Raw genomic sequence first — 20,933 nt, 5'->3', positions numbered from 1 at the left:
TATTTTTATTTTAAAATTAATTGCAATCACAGAAAAACAACATTAAAATATATGGAAATTTTATTAAGATTATTTAAAAACAATGTCCAACAAATACATCATTATTTGGAATATAAAATGTATAAAAAATTATATTAATATTATATAACTCCTCCAATCAAGGTTTTACTAGGGATAGATGAAATATAAATCCCGTATGTGCAGGACTAGGCAACACCAGACTGATCAGTATGAAAATTAAATGAATATAATGCAGCGAATAATGTTTTAATAATATAATATGTGATAAAAGTAAATCAAATAAATTTGTGAATAATATGTATGTATATCCATATATACATACACACCCCTTATGTGCAACAATTAATTTATTCAATTAATAATAAAGTGCAATAGTGCAATGAAAACAAATTGTATGCAAAATACAAATATAATCACAAAGGTAGTGAGCAAAAAAATCAAAACACCCAATTAATTATGTTTTACACTATCACAGTGCTGCCAAATGTGCCAACCTATATTAAACAAAAGTTTGTTAATACTACTCCAAGCGGAGTGGTGTGTGCGGGGTGGTGGCATCCCTAACTGGTCAGTATTAACAAACTTTTGTTTAATATAGGTTGGCACATTTGGCAGCACTGTGATAGTGTAAAACATAATTAATTGGGTGTTTTGATTTTTTTGCTCACTACCTTTGTGATTATATTTGTATTTTGCATACAATTTGTTTTCATTGCACTATTGCACTTTATTATTAATTGAATAAATTAATTGTTGCACATAAGGGGCGTGTATGTATATATGGATATACATACATATTATTCACAAATTTATTTGATTTACTTTTATCACATATTATATTATTAAAACATTATTCGCTGCATTATATTCATTTAATTTTCATACTGATCAGTCTGGTGTTGCCTAGTCCTGCACATACGGGATTTATATTTCATCTATCCCTAGTAAAACCTTGATTGGAGGAGTTATATAATATTCATATAATTTTTTATACATTTTATATTCTAAATAATGATGTATTTGTTGGACATTGTTTTTAAATAATCTTAATAAAATTTCCATATATTTTAATGTTGTTTTTCTGTGATTGCAATTAATTTTAAAAATAAAAATATATTTTATGCAATGATTTTTGGTCTGATGGAATTTTTTAAGGGTTAATTTCTATAGTGGTTTTCCTCAGTTTGTATATATTGTCATTTCTGGCATTTCTTTCTGTATAGGTTTTTGTTTTTTAGTGACTGAGAAGAATCTGTGACTTCTCTGCATTTAGTGGTTACTACTCACCTGGGTAGTCATATGTAGGAATCTCCTCTTTACACCGCTCATCACCCCTCACATATGTCTCTGTAGTATTAATATGGGTCAGATCTTCACCCTGAAACAAATATTGTAAAAGTCACCGACAGATGGAGACGTCACATCTATGATCAGCTCTAATCCTGCCATCTCCACCTTTCTCATTACACAAGTATAAATCATATAATACTGGTGGATAAAATAAGACTGAGCACAAGACCTTCACAGCCGCCTACACATCATAAGGGACATCATAAGGGAGATCTCATGACACCTTCTCTCCATCTACCTTATGATCCTGAGGTACATTGGGATCTTCTTGTTTACAGTCCTGTGGAAGAAGAGGACGGGGACATCTCTCTGGTGTTGTCCTCTTACTGGATAGATCTGGAAGAAACACAAACAGGGACTGAATTAATTCTTTACATACAGATAATTATAGGCCGTGTATTTAGTCCTGTCTATTACCTGGTGATGTCATTGGCTTGAGAACCTCCATCTTGACGTCCTTGTATACATCTTTGTGTCCTTCTAAATACTCCCACTCCTCCATGGAGAAATAGACTGCGACATCCTGACACCTTATAGGAACCTGACACATACAATGATACTGTCATCCCTGCAATACATTCATAGCGTTACTGTATAATGTCCCAGCATTCCCAGCAGTGTCACCTCTCCAGTCAGCAGCTCAATCATCTTGTAGGTGAGTTCTAAGATCTTTTGGTCATTGATGTCCTCATGTATTAAGGGAAGAGGAGTAGGCACCGTGATTGGGCTCAGGGGTCTTCCCCATCCCTCAGAGACAGGGGCCTCACAGCGCTCACTAGAGGTCTTCTTCAATACTGTGTAATCCTGGTTATGGAGAGACACATTAATAAATCACTAGAGACATTTCCAGAGTCCTCACCTCTCCAGTTTTGTCCATCTGTTATTCCCATAGATAAGAATTATGTAATGTGACGTCATCAGAATCTCTCACCTCTCCAGTAAGCCGGAAGAGGATCTCTAGGGTGAGGTGTAATATCCTCTCCACCATCTTGTCTCTTTCCATATCCATCTTTAATGGGTAAATCAGGAAAATTCTCTTATACAGAAGATCTTCACTGAGAGGATCCGATATTGTAGAAACCTGTATGAGAAGATGAGTCGATGTAACATCATAAAAATTCTGTGTAATAATACAATTACTGGAGATAATAAGGGGAAACCTATCAGGATTTAAAATGTATAGATGTTGTATTCTCTATTCTTGTATGGACTGGAACATAAGTTGAATTGCTGACTAAGACATGTCCTCCATGTTCCAAATCTCTGGCTATGTAACTCACTGCTTCGGCAACTGATTGGCTGTAGGAATCACAAGATGTTTGGGACTGACCAGAAAATACAAAAAAAGACTGGCGAGGATTAGTGATGAGAGAGTATACACGTTGCTCGGGTTTTCCCGAGCACGCTCGGGTGGTCTCTGAGTATTTATGACTGCTCGGAGTTTTAGTTTTTATCGCCGCAGCTGGATGATTTACAGCTACTAGCCAGCCTGAGTACATGTGGGGGTTGCCTGGTTGCTTGGAAATCTCCACATGTAATCAAGCTGTCTAGTAGCCGCAAATCATCTAGCTGCAGCAAGGAAAACTAAATCTCCGAGCAGTCTTAAATATATATATATTTAGACCACAGACAAAAAGCAGTTTCTTCCTCGGAGTCGGCAGCTGAATACGTTCCTCATAGACTCATCTTCCATAACGCTAATTCTCCTCTCATTTACCGACACTGGAATCGGCATTAGCAATACTGCAGGAGATATTCATTACACGTGACAGGAGAAATAACTACTTCATGATGAGGATGACATCTTCATCTTCTGCTACGGCGTTAGAAACATATTTGGCCAGAGTCCGTCACTGACTCCATCACCACCGGCCGTCTATATGAAGGTTTCCTAACTTCCCCGCACTGTAATCATCTATCACGTTAGATCATAGGTCTAAGTCACACAGAGAAGTTTGAGGCTTTTATAAAAGCTTGTTTGTAAGAACACCAAGACACGAGTTAATTGAGGCAAATGTCTCCATATACAGGTTTTTTTTTTCCTCTGGATATGATGCTTTTTTGGGGGCATTTTCCCATCTGTATGCGTTCATATACTGCATGAAATACACCCCCAAAAAATATGTTCAAATGTTGCAAAATTTAATTGAAGATGGAGGTACTGAGGGAATATTATACTGTGGGTGTGGGGGATGGCAGTACTGTGGGAACATTACACTAGATGTGGGTGATGGCGGTACTGTGGGAACATTATACTGTGTGTGGGGGGATGACGGTACTGTGGGAACATTATACTGTGTGGGGGTAGATTGCGCTACTGGAAGAACACTGTACTGTGTGCGGGTGAATGGCGGTACTGTGGGAATATTATATAGTGTGTGGCGAGATCGCTGTACTGTGCATAAATTATACTTTTTCTGGAGGCATGGTGGTACTATGAGAACATTATACTGTGCGAGGGATACTGGTACTGTGGGAACATTATATTGTGTGTGGGGGGTGGCTGTACTGAGGGAACATTATACTGTGTTGGGGATGGCGGTACTGTGGAAACATTATACTCTATGTGGGGGGATGTCAAGGACAACACCTTACAAGCATCAATTTATCATAAGCCCACAGGATGTCCGGCTATTACTATCGAATATATTTCTACAACAAGGATACCATCCACTGGTAATAGATGAACATATCCACAGAGCTACAAGGATCCCAAGAAGCAGCCTCATGGATTACAGACTGAGGGAGGACAACAACAGGGTGCCTCTTGTGGTCACATACAATCCCCACATGAGCATCCTAAGGAAAATTGGTGCTGATCTCCAACCCATATTCCACAGGGGCCACAAATTGAAAGAAATATTCCCAGAACTACCACTTCTGTCCTACAAACAGCCCCCTAACTTAGACCCCTTTCATACATTAGTTTTTTGCCGTAAGTCCCAATCCATTGGCTCGACGGATCAACGGATCCGTCGCAGAATGTGAAAAACTGATGCGATGGATTCATTTTTTCGACAGATCTGACTAGGGGTCTGGCTAACTAGATCCGAAACAAGCAGAGCATGCTCAGTTAAAAAAATGGAATCCATTGCCGGATTCCATCATTTGACGGATCCAGCACCCATAGGCTTCCATTCTAGCAAACGACGGACGGCGGAAACAAAAATTGTTACTTTGTCCGTTGTCTCCGGCCGATGAACAAACAATTTTTGATAGATCCGACGAATGAAACGTGAGGCCATCCATCGCAATCCATGTCTATGAGAAAAAAAACAGATCCAGTGCCATCAGTCGCTGGATCCGTTTTTTTTTCAAAATTCAACGGATTGCGACTGATTGAAAGGGGCTTTAAGGAATCTCCTTGTCAGAAGTCTCTCATCACCATCAGTGACGAGCACATTCCCATGTAACAATAAAAATGCAAAACTTGTACCCACATATTACCGACAAATACAGTCCACACACCAAACACAAACCAGGACTATAAGGTCATGGATTTCTTTTCATGTACATCCTCCAATGTGGTATACATGATAGAATGTACAAGGTGCCCTGGAGTCCTTTATATTGGGAAAACCATGCAAAAACTACAAACAAGGATGAATCTAAACTGACACACTATCAGGAATGAAATGGACACGCCTGTGGGAAAACATTTCTCTGGACCTGGACGCAGTATGAGGCCTGTCCCACACGTCCAGATAATTCCGGTACCGGAAAAATCGGTACCGGAGTTATGCGTGTCCGTGTGTCCATGAGCTCACGTAGGCCATCCGTGTGGCACACGTGTGGCAGTCGTGTGCCGCCTGGGTACCACACGGACCGTGCAGGAGAGACAGCGCTACAGTAAGCGCTGTCCCCCCTGTGTGGTGCTGAATGCTTAATTCATCTCTTCTCCCCCGCAGCGTTCGCTGGAGAGAAGAGATGAAAGATCAATTTTTTGGTTAAAAATAAACTTTACTGGTGTCCTCCCATCCCCAGTGTGCCGCCTGGCCCCTTGCAGATGCAGAGAAATACTCACCTAGCTCCCGCGATGTCTCCTCTCTCCTCTCCTTCTCCTGTATGAGCGGTCACGTGGTGCCGCTCATTACAGCTGATGAATATGCGGCTCCACCCCTATGGGTCCTTCAGCACCACACAGGGGTGACAGCGCTTACTGTAAGCGCTGTCTCCAGCACGGCACACGGACGGCACACGGACAACATCCGTGTGCGGTACATGTTTTACACGGACCCATTGACTTTAATGGGTCCGTGTAATCCGTGTGCTCCCACGAACACTGACATGTCTCCGTGTTTTCCAAACGGACACACGGTCCGCAAAAACGCGCTGACATGTGCAGAGACACATTGATTGGAATGTGTCTACGTGTGTCAGTGTCTCCGGTACGTGAGGAAACTGTCACCTCACGTACCGGAGCCACTTACGTGTGAAACCGGCCTGACAGACTTAAACGTCCTAATACTAAAAAGTAATTTTAAGGACAGCTGAGAGGGAAAAAATTGGGAATTCAAACTGATAAAGATGTTCAATTCTTTGACACTAGGACTCAAGTTAACATCTGGATTTATGAGTCACTACATGGATACAATTCACACCTCCACCAGACAGACTCCAGATAACTAAGGGTATGTGCACACCTTGCGGATTTGACGCTGCGGATCCGCAGCAGTTTTCCATGTGTTGTACAGTACAGTGCTACGGAAAATTCCATGCGGAAACACTGCGTTGTATTTTCCGCAGTATGTCAATTGTTTGTGCAGATTCTGCAGCGTTTTACACCTGCTCCTCAATAAGAATCTGCAGGTGGTAATACGCAGGTGAAATCTGCACAAAAACCGCAGGAATTTCACAGTAAATCTGCGGTTAATCCGTAGGCAAAACGCAGTGAGTTTTACCTGCGGATTTTGCAAAAGTGGTGCGGAAAAATCCGCACACGAATCTGCAACGTGTGCACATAGCCTAAGAAGAACAGTCCCACTGCCTCTCCATTTGTATCAAAATGCCTAATTTGATTTCCTTGGCTTCTCTTTAGGAGGCATCACCCCTCCCACCTTATGAACAAATTTCCTGCTGTAATATCTCTTAAATGTTCCTTTTTCTTATTAATTCATTTGTAATCATGCCTGAAAAAAGAGCCTCTGTGCTCTGAAAGCTGCAAGCAAATATTTTCTGTTTGGCCAATAAAGGTATCACTCCAAGAATACTTTTGTCATTATTGGAAAGGTATTCACATCGATGCAAACCACAGGAAAGTTTAAAAACAATTAAAAAAGCCAAAGGTTAATAACATATAACAAGGACCTACGTGTATTGACGCACAGAGGTGTCTTCCTCAGGGGGATGGTCACCTCTGTATGTCGATATGCATAGGGCCTTCTCCTCTCTTGATCATATGAAGTGATCTACAAGTGCCTTTATGGGCTGCTCAGCTCTCTATTAGGCTTCTTTCACACTTCCGTCGGTACAGGGTCGTCGCTAAGCGTTGGCGCAATGTACCGACTGACGAGGGCAGCGGACGCAGTGTTTCAATGCAGTGTTTGAGAAAACGCAGCGTTTGTTCACTTTCGACGCAGTGTTTGAGAAAACAAAAAACGTGCGCAGTAATTTTATACGTAACGTGTTGAAGTAGCGGAATTCAGTGGTTTCTAACGGCCGATTTTGAGAAAAAAAAAATCATACAGAGTAATGATATAGATAGGGAGGTGGCATCTTTCTTTTGCATAAAAAATAAATAAATGTTATTGCCTGGTAATTTCTAGAACATTAGTGAAGCGCATGTTGCATTGTTGGTGACGTTCGCTTTTCTTTTTCAAACAAATAATTATTTGCATCGAGTAAATTTTTAGCGAGTGCATTAGGGGAGCGCACGTTGCATGGTTGGTGACATCTGTTTTTTTTTTGCACAAAAAAAGAATTATTTGTGTCAAATAAATTTTTTTTGTAGTGCAGTAGGGGAGCGTACGTTGTATTTTTGGTGACGTCCATTTTTCTTTTGCACAAGAAATAATTATTTGCGTTCAGTAAATTTTTAGGTAGTGCATTAGGGGCACGTATGGTGTATTGTTGGTGACGTCCGTTTTTCTTTTGCATAAGAAATAATTATTTGCGTTCAGTAAATTTTTAGGTAGTGCATTAGGGGCGCGTATGGTGTATTGTTGGTGACGTCCGTTTTTCTTTTACAAAAAAAAGAATAGTTAGCACCAGTTAAATTTATAGGGAGGGCATTAGTGTAGTGTGGTCATTTTTTTATTCTGACCTTTTTTTTTTTTTATACATCTGATTTTTCTAACAAAATGTCTGGCAACTGGGGGCGGCGCATGCATAGATGGAGATCTCAGCACCAAGATCTCAGGAGATGAGATCTCAGCATTGAGAACTCATCTCCCGAGAACTTTGTGCTGAGATATCCATATGCGCATGCACTGCCCCTGGCCAGCAGCCATTTTCCCGGAGTCCAGTCCACTGCATAGGAAACCATGTAACTGCGGGGGCTCTGGGATTTCACAAGATGTCAGCAGAGCCCCCCGCAGCACTGAACACCTGCAGTACAGAACACCTGCAGGACCGAACACTCTCTGTGGCGCGCCGCACCGCACATCCGAATGCCCCCTCATTCCAGCCTGCAGTCAGTAAGATATGTCCGAATCATAAGACACACCCCCATTTTCTTCCCAAATTTGAGGGAATAAGGGTATGTGCACACCTTGCAGATTTCCTGCAGAACTGCAGCTTTTTTTCCGTGCAGAAATGCTGCAGATCTGCAAGTGATTTACAGTACAATGTAAATCAATGGCAAAAAAAAAATGCTGTGCTGATGGTGCAGAAAAATCTGCATGGAAAATGCAGCAGATTAAAAAAAGGGCCATGTCAATTCTTTGTGCAGATCTGCTGCGCTTCTGCACCCATTCCATAATAGAAATACGCAGGGGTAAAAGAAGGAAGAAATCTGCACAAAAATCTGCAACGTGTGCACATACCAAAAAAGGTGCAGATTCTGACCTACGCTTTCTGCCAAGAAATGCAGAATCTGCACAGAAAATTCCACAGTCAAATCTGCAACGTGTGCACACAGCCTAAAAGTGCGTCTAAGGCTATGTTCACACTTTGCGGTTTTTGCTGCGGATCCGCAGCAGATTTGACACTGCGGATCCGCAGCAGTTTTCCATGCAGGGTACAGTACAATGTTACCCTATGGAAAACAAAAACCGCTGTGCCCACATTGCGGAAAATCCCTTTAAAAACCGCGCGGAATTGCTGCGGAAAAAAAGAAGGAGCATGTCACTTCTTTCTGCGGATTCCGCAGCGGTTTTCAACATGCAGAAGAAACCGCAGGAAAATCCGCAGTGAAAACCGCAGCGGTTTTGCACTGCGGTTTTTCCAAATCCGCTGCGGAAAAATCCGCAGCAAAATCTGCAAAGTGTGAACAAGCCCTTATAATCCAAAATATATGGTATATTAATTTTTTTCTGTCGCAAAATGGTGTCATTTTGTGGCGGTGATATGAAGCTGTCTGCAAACCTCAGGCACATTAAAAAAAAAAATTCTGTTGATAAACGTGATACAGGCCACCATATTCCACGTTGTCATTTTGTGGCAGTGATATGAAGATGTCTGTAGACCTGATGCAATTTTAAAAAATTATAATTTTTTCTGTTGCAAAACGTGATACAGCCCGTCATATTCCATGTTGTAATTTGGTGGCGGTGATATGAAGCTGTCTGCAGACCTCACATCTGTAAAAAAAAAAATTCTGTTGGTAAACGTGTTACAGCCTGCCGTATCCCACGTTGTCATTTTGTGGCAGTGATATCAAGATGTTTGCAGACCTGAGGCACGTTAAGATAATTTTTTTATTTGTTGCTCAGAGTGATACAGCCTGCCATATCCATTCCTGTCATTTAGTGGTGTTGAAATTGTTCTGGGTGCAAAGCTGTTGCACATTAAACATTTTTTTTTCTCAAATGTGATACAGCAGGCAAGATCTGAGTTTGAAATTGTTTTGAGCATATCTTCAAGACAATGTGCATATTTGCCAAACAATTTCTCATGGGCATCTTTTATACATAGCTTGAGATGCATATCTGATACACCTATCTTCTGGAAGAGAATCAAACGCTCTCTGGTAATTGGTGTTGGGTAAATGAGAAATCGTTGTAGGCTGGATCCTGGATCTCGTACTTCCCATAGCCGCTCTTTTATTGATCTTGTTGTATGTTCCGAATCCCGCCATCGTCACATCCCTTTTCTTGATCAGTTCATCTAACAACATATCAGCCATATTTGTTCGGCAAACCTGTACCTTACCAGCAGCAACTGTATATCTCTCTGATTTAAGGGCATGAAAATTCAAAGTTTGAAAATTGCAAAGTTTTCAAAATTGTTGACAAATTTTTCACAAATAAGCATCATAGCAAATAAATTTTAGGAGTATCATGATGTACAAACATGTCACAAAAAAAAAAAAATCTCAGAATCACTAGGATCCATTCAAGCGTCTAGATTTATAACCTCATAAAATGACAGTGGAGCGAAATGAAAAAATTGGCCTGGTCAGGAAGGTGAAAACAAGCTTCGGGGTAAAGGGGTTAAATACACTATACCCTATGATGCCAGATGACAGATACTAAAGGATACAACTTTATAATCCTAAGGCCGGGGTCACACTAGAGAGGAATACGGGCATATGAGAGGCGCAAAAACAACGCATTGCACACGAACCAATGATTCTCTATGGGGCAGCTCCTATCTGGCGTATATTTCTCGGCCGTATTTTACAGGCTGAAAAAATCATAGCATGCTGCGTTTGTCAGCGTATCGCGCAAAAAAACCTCCAATGAAAGTCTGTGGGGGTGAGAAAAATACAGATTACACACGGACCATGCGTGTGACTTGCCAGAAATACGCATCGGTGTTCTATAGGAAAGCCGGCAATTCAGTGCGGTGTACAGTAAAATCACACTGGCAGGTTAGAATAGAATAGATAAAATAAATGTCTACACATAGAATAGGTACCGTATTTTTCGGACTATAAGACGCACCGTACCATAAGATGCACCCCAAATTTGGGGTGAAAATTGCAGAAAAAAAGATTTTTTATAAGATGGGGGTCCGTCTTATTGTCCGAATTTAAGATCTCTTACCTGAGGGCTGGCGGTGGCAGAGCAGGGTCACAGGAGGCATGGTGGTGGCAGAGGTGAGGCCGAGGTGCGGTGGACGGAACCGCGTGCACCTGAGCAGGGTCCCATCCTGCTTAGGTGGGCGACGCCATGGCCTGGTGTCCATGGGGAGGTTGCTGTGGTGGCGGCAGATGTGCAGTCACTTCCTCAGGTGGCGGCGGCCAGGGTCCCTTACACATTTGAGGTGACGCCACAGCAGTAGTGAAGGAGAGCAGCAAAGCTGGGTGAGTTACGGATTTTTCCGGTGGCGGTGGGCTTACCGGCATTGTGGCGGCGCCAGAGGTGCGGGGATTATGTGGCGCGGTGAGCTGTATGGCGTGAGCAGGGTCCCGTCCATATTTGAGGTGAATCCGCGGCCCGGTATTGTTGGAGAGCAGCAGAGCTGGGTGAGTTACTGATTTTTCCGGTGGCAGCGGCCATCTTGCTGAGGCCGCGCGTGCGCAGATTCACTACTCTGCGTCCCAGGGCTTCAGGAAAATGGCCGCGGGAGGCCGCACGTGCGCAGATGGAGATCGCGGCGGCCATTTTCCTGAAGCCGAGATCTCAATCTGCGAACTCGGCTTCAGGAAAATGGCCGCCGCGATCGCCATCTGCGCACGCGCGGCCTCCCGCGGCCATTTTCCTGAAGCCCTGGGACGCAGAGTAGTGAATCTGCGCACGTGCGGCCTCAGCAAAATGGCCGCCGCCACCGGAAAATACTGTAACTCACCAGCTCTACTGCTCTCCATCAATACCGGGCCGCGGATTCACCTCAAATATGGACGGGACCCTGCTCACGCCATACAGCTCACCGCGCCACATCATCCCCGCACCTCTGTCGCCGCCACAATGCCGGTAAGTCTGCGTTCCAACTATAAGATGCACCCCCCATTTTCCTCACAATTTTTTTGGGGAAAAAGTGCGTCTTATAGTTGGAAAAATACGGTATATATATATATATATATATATATATATATATATATATATATATGTCATTGACTCACACATATATATATATATAGTGGTGTGACTGGTGGTCGCGTGGTTAGTGGGAGGTATGTGTCACAGGGATGGATGCTCCCTGCAATGCAACCCGGAGTATTTTGTCTTTAGCGTACATGAGCACTAAAGATGTTGTTTAGTGCACCTGGGTCCGTGTTGCGGGTAGCTATGAGAGATGGGAGGGTCTGGCTACCCATATACCTCACCTGTGAGTGGGGGTGCTCATTGTACCCTTTTCCCTGCAGGAGTTTGAGGACCTGCAGTGATGTCATGATCATGTGACCAGTGCATGTGATGTTACTTCACCTGTGAGTGTGGTTAAAAGTCTACCTAAAGGAGGTGTGTTTAGCACATGGGAGTGAGTGTTTGGGAGTCTGCGAGTATGGACAGACCTCCATGTGTCCTGGCTGGACAATACTGACACTGTGTTTAGGTTGCAGAGCCTGCGTGCTGGGCATAGCACAGCCTTTGTGCCCACAGACCTGAGAGAGCGGAGCTCTACTATGGACATGGAGGATTTATCTGTCTGATGTAAGACTGTTTACCAGTTCATGTTTCTATGGTTTATGGAGAGAATAAAACAAACAGACTGAAGTGGAAAAACTGTGCCTGAATGCTTGAATCCTGTGCCAAGCGAGAGTCCCCCAAGACACGTAGTAGGCGAAATGCTACTATATATATATATATATATATATATATATATATATATATATATATATATATATATATATATATATATTTCATACAGAGCTAGATAGCAGAAAAGCCAGTAATTCAGTGCGGTGAACAGTAAAATCACACTGACAGGTTTGAATAGAAAATATTCTGAAAAATTCCCACACTAGAGTTCATATGATGTTATGCCAGCAGGGGGCGCGGCACCGCAAGTCTAGGTAGCTACGTTCCCCTGCTTTTCATTCATTCCCCAGTTTTTACAGCCAGGAGCGCAGCTGCATTAGCAGGCTCTTGGTTGTAAAATTATGCAACCCCTTCAGATGGATTTACAGCATGGGACATGACTGTACGGCGCCCAGGTATGGGATATTGTTGTTTGGTTTTTTTACTTATTTTCAGAAGACAAGGGTCATCATTTGGATTGAGCGTATAATAAAGCTATTACAACACCATGTGTATTTATTTCATTAAAATACTTTTTTCATAATGTATGTGTGTTTTTAAACCCTTTATTAATATTTGATTAACCCCTTCATGACCCAGCCTATTTTGACCTTAATGACCTGGCCGTTTTTTGCAATTCTGACCAGTGTCCCTTTATAAGGTAATAACTCCGGAACGCTACAACGGATCCTAGCGGTTCTGAGATTGTTTTTTCGTGACATATTGGGCTTCATGTTAGTGGTAAATTTAGGTGGATAATTTCTGCGTTTATTTGTGAAAAAAAAGGATTTGGCGAAAATTTTGAAAATTTTGCAATTTTCACATTTTAAATTTTTATTCTGTTAAACCAGAGAGTTATGTAACACAAAATAGTTAATAAATAACATTTTCCACATGTCTACTTTACATCAGCACAATTTTGGAAACAAATTTTTTTTTGGCTAGGAAGTTATAAGGGTTAAAATTTGACCAGTGATTTTACAACAAAATTTACAAACCATTTTTTTTAGGGACCACCTCACATTTGAAGTCAGTTTGAGGGTTCTATATGGCTGAAAATACCCAAAAGTGACACCATTCTAAAAACTGCACCCCTCAAGGTGCTCAAAACCACATTCAAGAAGTTTATTAACCCTTGAGGTGTTGCACAGCAGCAGAAGCAACATGGAAGGAAAAAGTGAACATTTCACTTTTTAGTCACAAAAATGATATTTTAGCAACAATTTTTTTATTTTCCCAAGGGTAAAAGGAGAAACTGGACCACAAAAGTTGTTGTCCAATTTGTCCTGAGTACGCCAATACCCCATATGTGGGGGGGAACCACTGTTTGGGGGCACGGCAGGGCTCGGAAGCGAAAGAGCGCCATTTGACTTTTTGAATGAAAAATTGGCTCCAATCTTTAGCGGACACCATGTCGCGTTTGGAGAGCCCCCGTGTGCCTAAACATTGGAGCTCCCCCACAAGTGACCCCATTTTGGAAACTAGATGCCCCAAGGAACTTATCTAGATGCATAGTGAGCACTTTAAACCCCCAGGTGCTTCATAAATTGATCCGTAAAAATGAAAAAGTACTTTTTTTTCACAAAAAATTTCTTTTAGCCTCAATTTTTTCATTTTCACATGGGCAACAGGATAAAATGGATCCTAAAATTTGTTGGGCAATTTCTCCTGAGTACACCGATACCTCATATGTGGGGGTAAACCACTGTTTGGGTGCACGGCAAGGCTCGGAAGGGAAGGAGCGCCATTTGACTTTTTGAATGAAAAATTATCTCCATCGTTAGCGGACACCATGTCGCGTTTGGAGAGACCCTGTGTGCCTAAACATTAGAGCTCCCCCACATGTGACCCCATTTTGGAAACTAGACCCCCAAAGGAACTTATCTAGATGCATAGTGAGCACTTTAAACCCCCAGCTGCTTCACAGAAGTTTATAACGCAGAGCCGTGAAAATAAAAAATAATTTTTCTTTCCTCAAAAATGATTTTTTAGCCCGGAATTTTTTATTTTCCCAAGGGTAACTGTTGTGAATTATATTTCTTGGCTCCCTCTTGTGGTCACTAGCGGTATGGCACTTGGATTATCTTTCCCCAGGTTGGTACCCACCTGGTTCGTTAGGTCTTGGGTGTTCCTATTTAGACTTCCTGGAAACTCAGTCTAGTGCCTGGAATCGATGTAATCAGTCCATGTCTGTTTTCTCCTGTCTACTGGGCTCCTGATATTTGCAAGATAAGCTAAGTCCTGCTTTTGTATTTTTGTCTATTTGCATTGTTCTCATTTTACTCCAGCTTGTTCAAAATGTGATTCCTGAATTTGCTGGAAGCTCTAGGGGGCTGATATTCTCCCCCCACACCGTTAGTCGGTGTGGGGGTTCTTGGATATTCAGCGTGGATATTTTTGTAGGGTTTTTGCTGACCGTATAAGTCCGCTTCCTATTTTCTGCTATTATTTAGTGGGCCTCTCTTTGCTGAATCTAGTTCATTCTTCCGTATGTCTTTTCTTCTTACCTCACCGTTATTATTTGTTGGGGGCTTGTATTATAACTTTGGGGTACACTTCTCTTGAGGCAAGTGAGGTCTTATTTTCTCTGAAAGGGTTAGTTAGTTCTCCGGCTGGTGCGAGACGTCTAGAATCAACATAGGTACGTTCCCCGGCTGCTTTTAGTTGTGGGCTAGGATCAGGTATACGGTCAGCCAAGTTACCACCTCCCTATGAGCTGGTTTTTTGTGTTTGCGGACTTAGCTGAAATTCCTGAGATCCTCTTCCCCTGGATCACAACAGTATTCCAGGCCAAAAAGTGAATATTTAATGCATTGCAGAAGCGGGATTAAGAGAAAAGAAGTTCTGAGGTTTTTTTTGTTTTTTTTTCTCCTTCCCCTTTATCTCTGAGTGGCTTGAAGCTTTGCTGCAGACATGAATGTTCAGACTCTGATTACTAGTGTGGATCAGCTTGCTGCACGAGTGCAGGGCATTCAGGATTTTGTTACTAGTAGCCCTATGTCTGAGCTTAAGATACCTATTCCTGAGCTGTTCTCTGGAGACCGATTTAAATTTAGGAATTTTAGGAATAATTGTAAATTGTTTCTATCTTTGAGACCTCGTTCGTCTGGAGACTCAGCTCAGCAAGTTAAAATTGTTATCTCCTTTTTGCGTGGCGACCCTCAGGATTGGGCTTTCTCATTGGCGCCAGGAGATCCGGCTTTGGCAAATATTGATGCGTTTTTTCTGGCGCTCGGATTGCTTTATGAGGAGCCCAATCTTGAAATTCAGGCAGAAAAAGCGCTGCTGGCTATCTCTCAGGGCCAGGATGAAGCTGAAGTGTATTGCCAAAAATTTCGTAAATGGTCCGTGCTTACTCAATGGAATGAGTGTGCTCTGGCCGCAAATTTCAGAAATGGCCTTTCTGAAGCCATTAAGAATGTGATGGTGGGTTTTCCCATTCCTGCAAGCCTGAATGATTCTATGGCTCTGGCCATTCAGATTGATCGGCGTTTGCGGGAGCGCAAATCCGCTAATCCTCTGGCGGTGTTGTCTGAACAGACACCTGACTCAATGCAATGTGATAGAATTCAGACTAGAACCGAACGGCGAAATCATAGACGTCAGAATGGGTTGTGTTTTTACTGTGGTGATTCTACACATGTTATCTCAGCATGCTCAAAACGCCTAACAAAGGTTGTTAGTCCTGTCGCCATTGGCGGAGAATGAACCGCAGTATTGGACACAAGTGACCATGTGCATGACTCCTGAACATCGGGAGGTGATTCGTTTTCTTGTTCTGCATAAAATGCATGATTTGGTCGTTTTAGGTCTGCCATGGTTACAGACCCATAATCCAGTTTTGGATTGGAGGGCTATGTCTGTGTCTAGTTGGGGTTGTCAGGGAATTCATTGCGATTCCCCGTCGGTGTCAATTGCTTCTTCTACTCCTTCTGAAGTTCCTGAGTATTTGTTGGACTATCAGGATGTGTTCAGTGAGTCCAGGTCCAGTGCTCTTCCTCCTCATAGGGACTGTGACTGCGCTATAGATTTGATTCCTGGTAGTAAATTTCCTAAGGGACGATTATTTAATCTATCTGTACCTGAGCATGCCGCAATGCGTTCTTATATAAAGGAGTCTTTGGAGAAGGGACATATTCGTCCATCCTCTTCCCCTCTTGGTGCGGGATTTTTCTTTGTGGCCAAGAAGGACGGGTCTTTGAGACCTTGTATAGACTATCGGCTTCTGAATAAAATCACGGTCAAATTTCAGTATCCTTTGCCACTATTGTCGGACTTGTTTGCTCGGATTAAGGGTGCCAAGTGGTTCACCAAGATAGATCTTCGTGGTGCGTACAACCTTGTGCGCATTAAGCAGGGAGATGAATGGAAAACTGCGTTTAATACGCCCGAAGGTCATTTTGAATACTTGGTGATGCCTTTTGGGCTCTCTAATGCTCCTTCAGTGTTTCAGTCCTTTATGCATGACATCTTCCGGAAGTATCTAGATAAATTTATGATTGTTTATCTGGATGATATCCTGGTTTTTTCTGATAACTGAAAATATACTTGGCACTCAGGAGAAATTTGTTGCAAGATTCAAAAGTAGATTTTTATTTTGGTGCATCCAGCTCAACATATAAACGTTTTCGGTCTCGACAACTGAGACCTTCATCAGATATAGTTGTCAAAGCTGGAGACCATGGGTGGTGTGTGTGGGTCACACACTGGGTGTATAGCCAGGGAGCGGGAGCGCAAGGCGCCTGAGACAATGAAGGGCAGTATGAGGCGCTTATAGCAAAGCGAGGTACTCGCAGGGTGAGGAGCGCTGAACGATACCGCTGCCAGGGGCGATGTAGACGCTGCGCTGCTAAGCAGGGAGACGCTTAAAACGTTTATATGTTGAGCTGGATGCACCAAAATAAAAATCTACTTTTGAATCTTGCAACAAATTTCTCCTGAGTGCCAAGTATATTTTCAGTTACATTTACGGGTTGGATCCCCAACTTGAGCACCTCCCAAGAATCCCTGAGTGCCGTGGTCACCACTTTCCTGTTTTTTTCTGATGATTGGGATTTTCATGTAAAACAGGTCAGGATGGTCTTTCAGGTTTTGCGTGATAATGCTTTGTTTGTGAAGGGCTCAAAGTGTCTCTTTGGTGTGCAGAAGGTTTCCTTTTTGGGTTTCATTTTCTCCCCTTCTACTGTGGAGATGGACCCAGTCAAGGTCCGAGCTATTCATGATTGGACTCAACCCACGTCTGTAAAGAGTCTTCAAAAGTTCTTGGGTTTTGCTAATTTCTACCGTCGTTTTATTGCTAATTTTTCTAGCGTCGTTAAACCTTTGACGGATATGACCAAGAAAGGTTCTGATTGTGCTAATTGGGCTCCGACAGCCGTGGAGGCTTTCCGGGAGCTGAAGCGCCGGTTTACTTCGGCGCCTGTTTTGTGCCAGCCTGATGTCTCACTTCCCTTTCAGGTTGAAGTGGACGCTTCTGAGATCGGTGCAGGGGCTGTTTTGTCGCAGAAAAGCTCTGGTTGTTCTGTGATGAGACCTTGTGCTTTTTTTTCTAGGAAATTTTCGCCTGCTGAGCGGAACTATGATGTTGGTAATCGGGAGTTGTTGGCTATGAAGTGGGCATTTGAGGAGTGGCGTCATTGGCTCGAGGGAGCTAAGCATCGTGTGGTGGTCTTGACTGATCACAAAAATTTGATGTACCTCGAGTCTGCTAAGCGCCTAAATCCTAGACAGGCTCGTTGGTCGTTGTTTTTCTCCCGTTTTGACTTTGTGGTCTCATACCTGCCTGGTTCGAAGAATGTGAAGGCTGATGCTCTTTCTAGGAGCTTTGTGCCTGACTCTCCTGGAGTCTCAGAACCAGCTGGTATTCTTAAAGAGGGAGTAATCTTGTCGGCCATTTCTCCTGATTTGCGACGTGTGTTGCAGAGATTTCAGGCTGGTAGACCTGACCCTTGTCCACCGGATAGACTGTTTGTTCCTGATAAATGGACCAGCAGAGTTATTTCCGAGGTTCATTCCTCGGTGTTGGCAGGGCATCCTGGGATTTTTGGTACCAGAGATTTGGTGGCTAGGTCCTTTTGGTGGCCTTCCTTGTCGCGGGATGTGCGTTCTTTTGTGCAGTCCTGTGGGACTTGTGCTCGGGCTAAGCCTTGCTGTTCTCGTGCCAGCGGGTTGCTTTTGCCCTTGCCCGTCCCGAAGAGGCCTTGGACACACATTTCCATGGATTTTATTTCAGATCTTCCGGGGTCTCAAGGAATGTCTGTCATCTGGGTGGTGTGTGATCGTTTTTCCAAGATGGTTCATTTGGTGCCCTTGCCTAAGTTGCCTTCCTCTTCCGATCTGGTTCCTTTGTTCTTTCAGAATGTGGTCCGTTTGCACGGCGTTCCTGAGAATATCGTGTCTGACAGAGGATCCCAGTTTGTGTCCAGATTCTGGCGATCTTTTTGTGCTAAGATGGGCATTGATCTGTCGTTCTCATCTGCCTTTCATCCTCAGACTAATGGCCAAACGGAGCGAACTAATCAGACGCTGGAGGCCTATTTGAGATGTTTTGTTTCTGCGGATCAGGATGATTGGGTGACCTTCTTGCCATTGGCTGAGTTTGCCCTCAATAATCGGGCTAGTTCCGCTACTTTGGTTTCGCCATTTTTCTGCAACTCTGGTTTTCATCCTCGTTTTTCCTCAGGTCATGTTGAGCATTCTGACTGTCCTGGGGTGGATTCCGTGGTTGATAGGTTGCAGCGGATTTGGAATCATGTGGTGGACAACTTGAAGTTGTCACAGGAGAAGGCTCAGCGTTTTGCCAACCGCCGCCGCGGTGTGGGTCCCCGACTTCGTGTTGGGGATTTGGTTTGGTTGTCTTCTCGGTATGTCCCTCTGAAGGTTTCCTGTCCTAAGTTTAAGCCTCGCTTTATTGGTCCTTATAAAATTTTGGAAGTTCTTAATCCGGTGTCTTTTCGTTTGGATCTTCCGGTGTCGTTTGCCATTCACAATGTGTTCCATAGGTCTTTGTTGCGGCGGTACGTTGTGCCTGTGGTTCCTGCTGTTGACCCTCCTGCTCCGGTCTTGGTTGAGGGCGAGTTGGAGTACGTGGTGGAGAAGATCTTGGATTCTCGTCTCTCTAGACGGAGGCTTCAGTATCTGGTCAAATGGAATGGGCTATGGTCAGGAGGATAATTCCTGGGTGGTCGCCTCTGATGTTCATGCGGCCGATTTGGTTCGTGCCTTTCACGCTGCCCATCCTGATCACCCTGGTCGTCGTGGTGAGGGTTCGGTGACCCCTCCTTAAAGGGGGGGTACTGTTGTGAATTATATTTCTTGGCTCCCTCTTGTGGTCACTAGCGGTATGGCACTTGGATTATCTTTCCCCAGGTTGGTACCCACCTGGTTCGTTAGGTCTTGGGTGTTCCTATTTAGACTTCCTGGAAACTCAGTCTAGTGCCTGGAATCGATGTAATCAGTCCATGTCTGTTTTCTCCTGTCTACTGGGCTCCTGATATTTGCAAGATAAGCTAAGTCCTGCTTTTGTATTTTTGTCTATTTGCATTGTTCTCATTTTACTCCAGCTTGTTCAAAATGTGATTCCTGATTTTGCTGGAAGCTCTAGGGGGCTGATATTCTCCCCCCACACCGTTAGTCGGTGTGGGAGTTCTTGGATAATCAGCGTGGATATTTTTTGGTAGGGTTTTTGCTGACCGTATAAGTCCGCTTCCTATTTTCTGCTATTATTTAGTGGGCCTCTCTTTGCTGAATCTAGTTCATTCTTCCGTTTGTCTTTTCTTCTTACCTCACCGTTATTATTTGTTGGGGGCTTGTATTATAACTTTGGGGTACACTTCTCTTGAGGCAAGTGAGGTCTTATTTTCTCTGAAAGGGAAGAAGACACCATTCACCTAGAACAAGGATAGCAGTCCCAGAAAAGGAAAACCAGAGCAAGGAATGTGTAATCATATAAATTTTATTAGTAGTAATGATACATACAATTAAAAAGTGCACTTGTTGGATAATAAATTAAAACAAAAATTGTCAGACAGATATATAAGCCACATAGGCTTGCGGTGTGCCACAAGGTTTAAAAATGGTAAAACAATAATTAAGTATGTATGTCTCCCCAATAATTAAAAGAACTAACAAAAGTGAAGCTTATACCTCTTGTGTGACTATTAAGTTATATTGAGCACATGTTTGCATATTTTGCACATTGTTGCACTTTTTTCACACTTGGCACTTTCTAACCCCATTTAGGGTTACTTCCTTTTAATTAATTATTTTTTATCTTCACTTTTGTTAGTTCTTTTAATTATTGGGGAGACATACATACTTAATTATTGTTTTACCATTTTTAAACCTTGTGGCACACCGCAAGCCTATGTGGCTTATATATCTGTCTGACAATTTTTGTTTTAATTTATTATCCAACAAGTGCACTTTTTAATTGTATGTATCATTACTACTAATAAAATTTATATGATTACACATTCCTTGCTCTGGTTTTCCTTTTCTGGGACTGCTATCCTTGTTCTAGGTGAATGGTGTCTTCTTCTTATGGTCAGAGTGGTCCCCACTCATTTCTATTGTTTCCACTGGGGTTATTATAATTGATATTAATTAAGTTTTATTCTTATTGTCTACCTAATTGTGTGGTTTCAATCTCCTTTTCTCTGAAAGGGTTAGTTAGTTCTCCGGCTGGTGCGAGACGTCTAGAATCAACGTAGGTATGTTCCCCGGCTGCTTTTAGTTGTGGGCTAGGATCAGGTATACGGTCAGCCAAGTTACTACCTCCCT

The 20,933-nt window shown here is 42.9% G+C and overlaps 1 protein-coding gene across 2 annotated transcripts in view; it reads right to left on the bottom strand.

Moving 5' to 3' along the window:
- The window catches only part of LOC143766347 (uncharacterized), a 149,341-nt gene that overhangs the window by 13,214 nt on the left and 115,194 nt on the right, over window positions 1-20,933 (bottom strand). The window contains exons 2-6 of one of the 2 annotated variants that reach the window (XM_077253967.1): window positions 2,303-2,452; window positions 1,996-2,175; window positions 1,789-1,912; window positions 1,610-1,707; window positions 1,309-1,399 (exon numbers count right to left, since the gene is read on the bottom strand). In XM_077253967.1, coding sequence (XP_077110082.1) covers window positions 1,309-1,399; window positions 1,610-1,707; window positions 1,789-1,912; window positions 1,996-2,175; window positions 2,303-2,380 — 571 coding nt within the window. In that variant the 5' untranslated portion in view covers window positions 2,381-2,452. The remainder of the gene's footprint in view (window positions 1-1,308; window positions 1,400-1,609; window positions 1,708-1,788; window positions 1,913-1,995; window positions 2,176-2,302; window positions 2,453-20,933) is intronic. The other variant, XM_077253966.1, reaches the window with a different exon arrangement.

This window comes from Ranitomeya variabilis, chromosome 4 (assembly GCF_051348905.1).
Source record: "Ranitomeya variabilis isolate aRanVar5 chromosome 4, aRanVar5.hap1, whole genome shotgun sequence".
Taxonomy (NCBI): Eukaryota; Metazoa; Chordata; class Amphibia; order Anura; family Dendrobatidae; genus Ranitomeya; species Ranitomeya variabilis.
The sequence above is the reverse complement of the archived record's forward strand: the minus strand, read 5'-3'. Positions and strand labels throughout refer to the sequence as shown.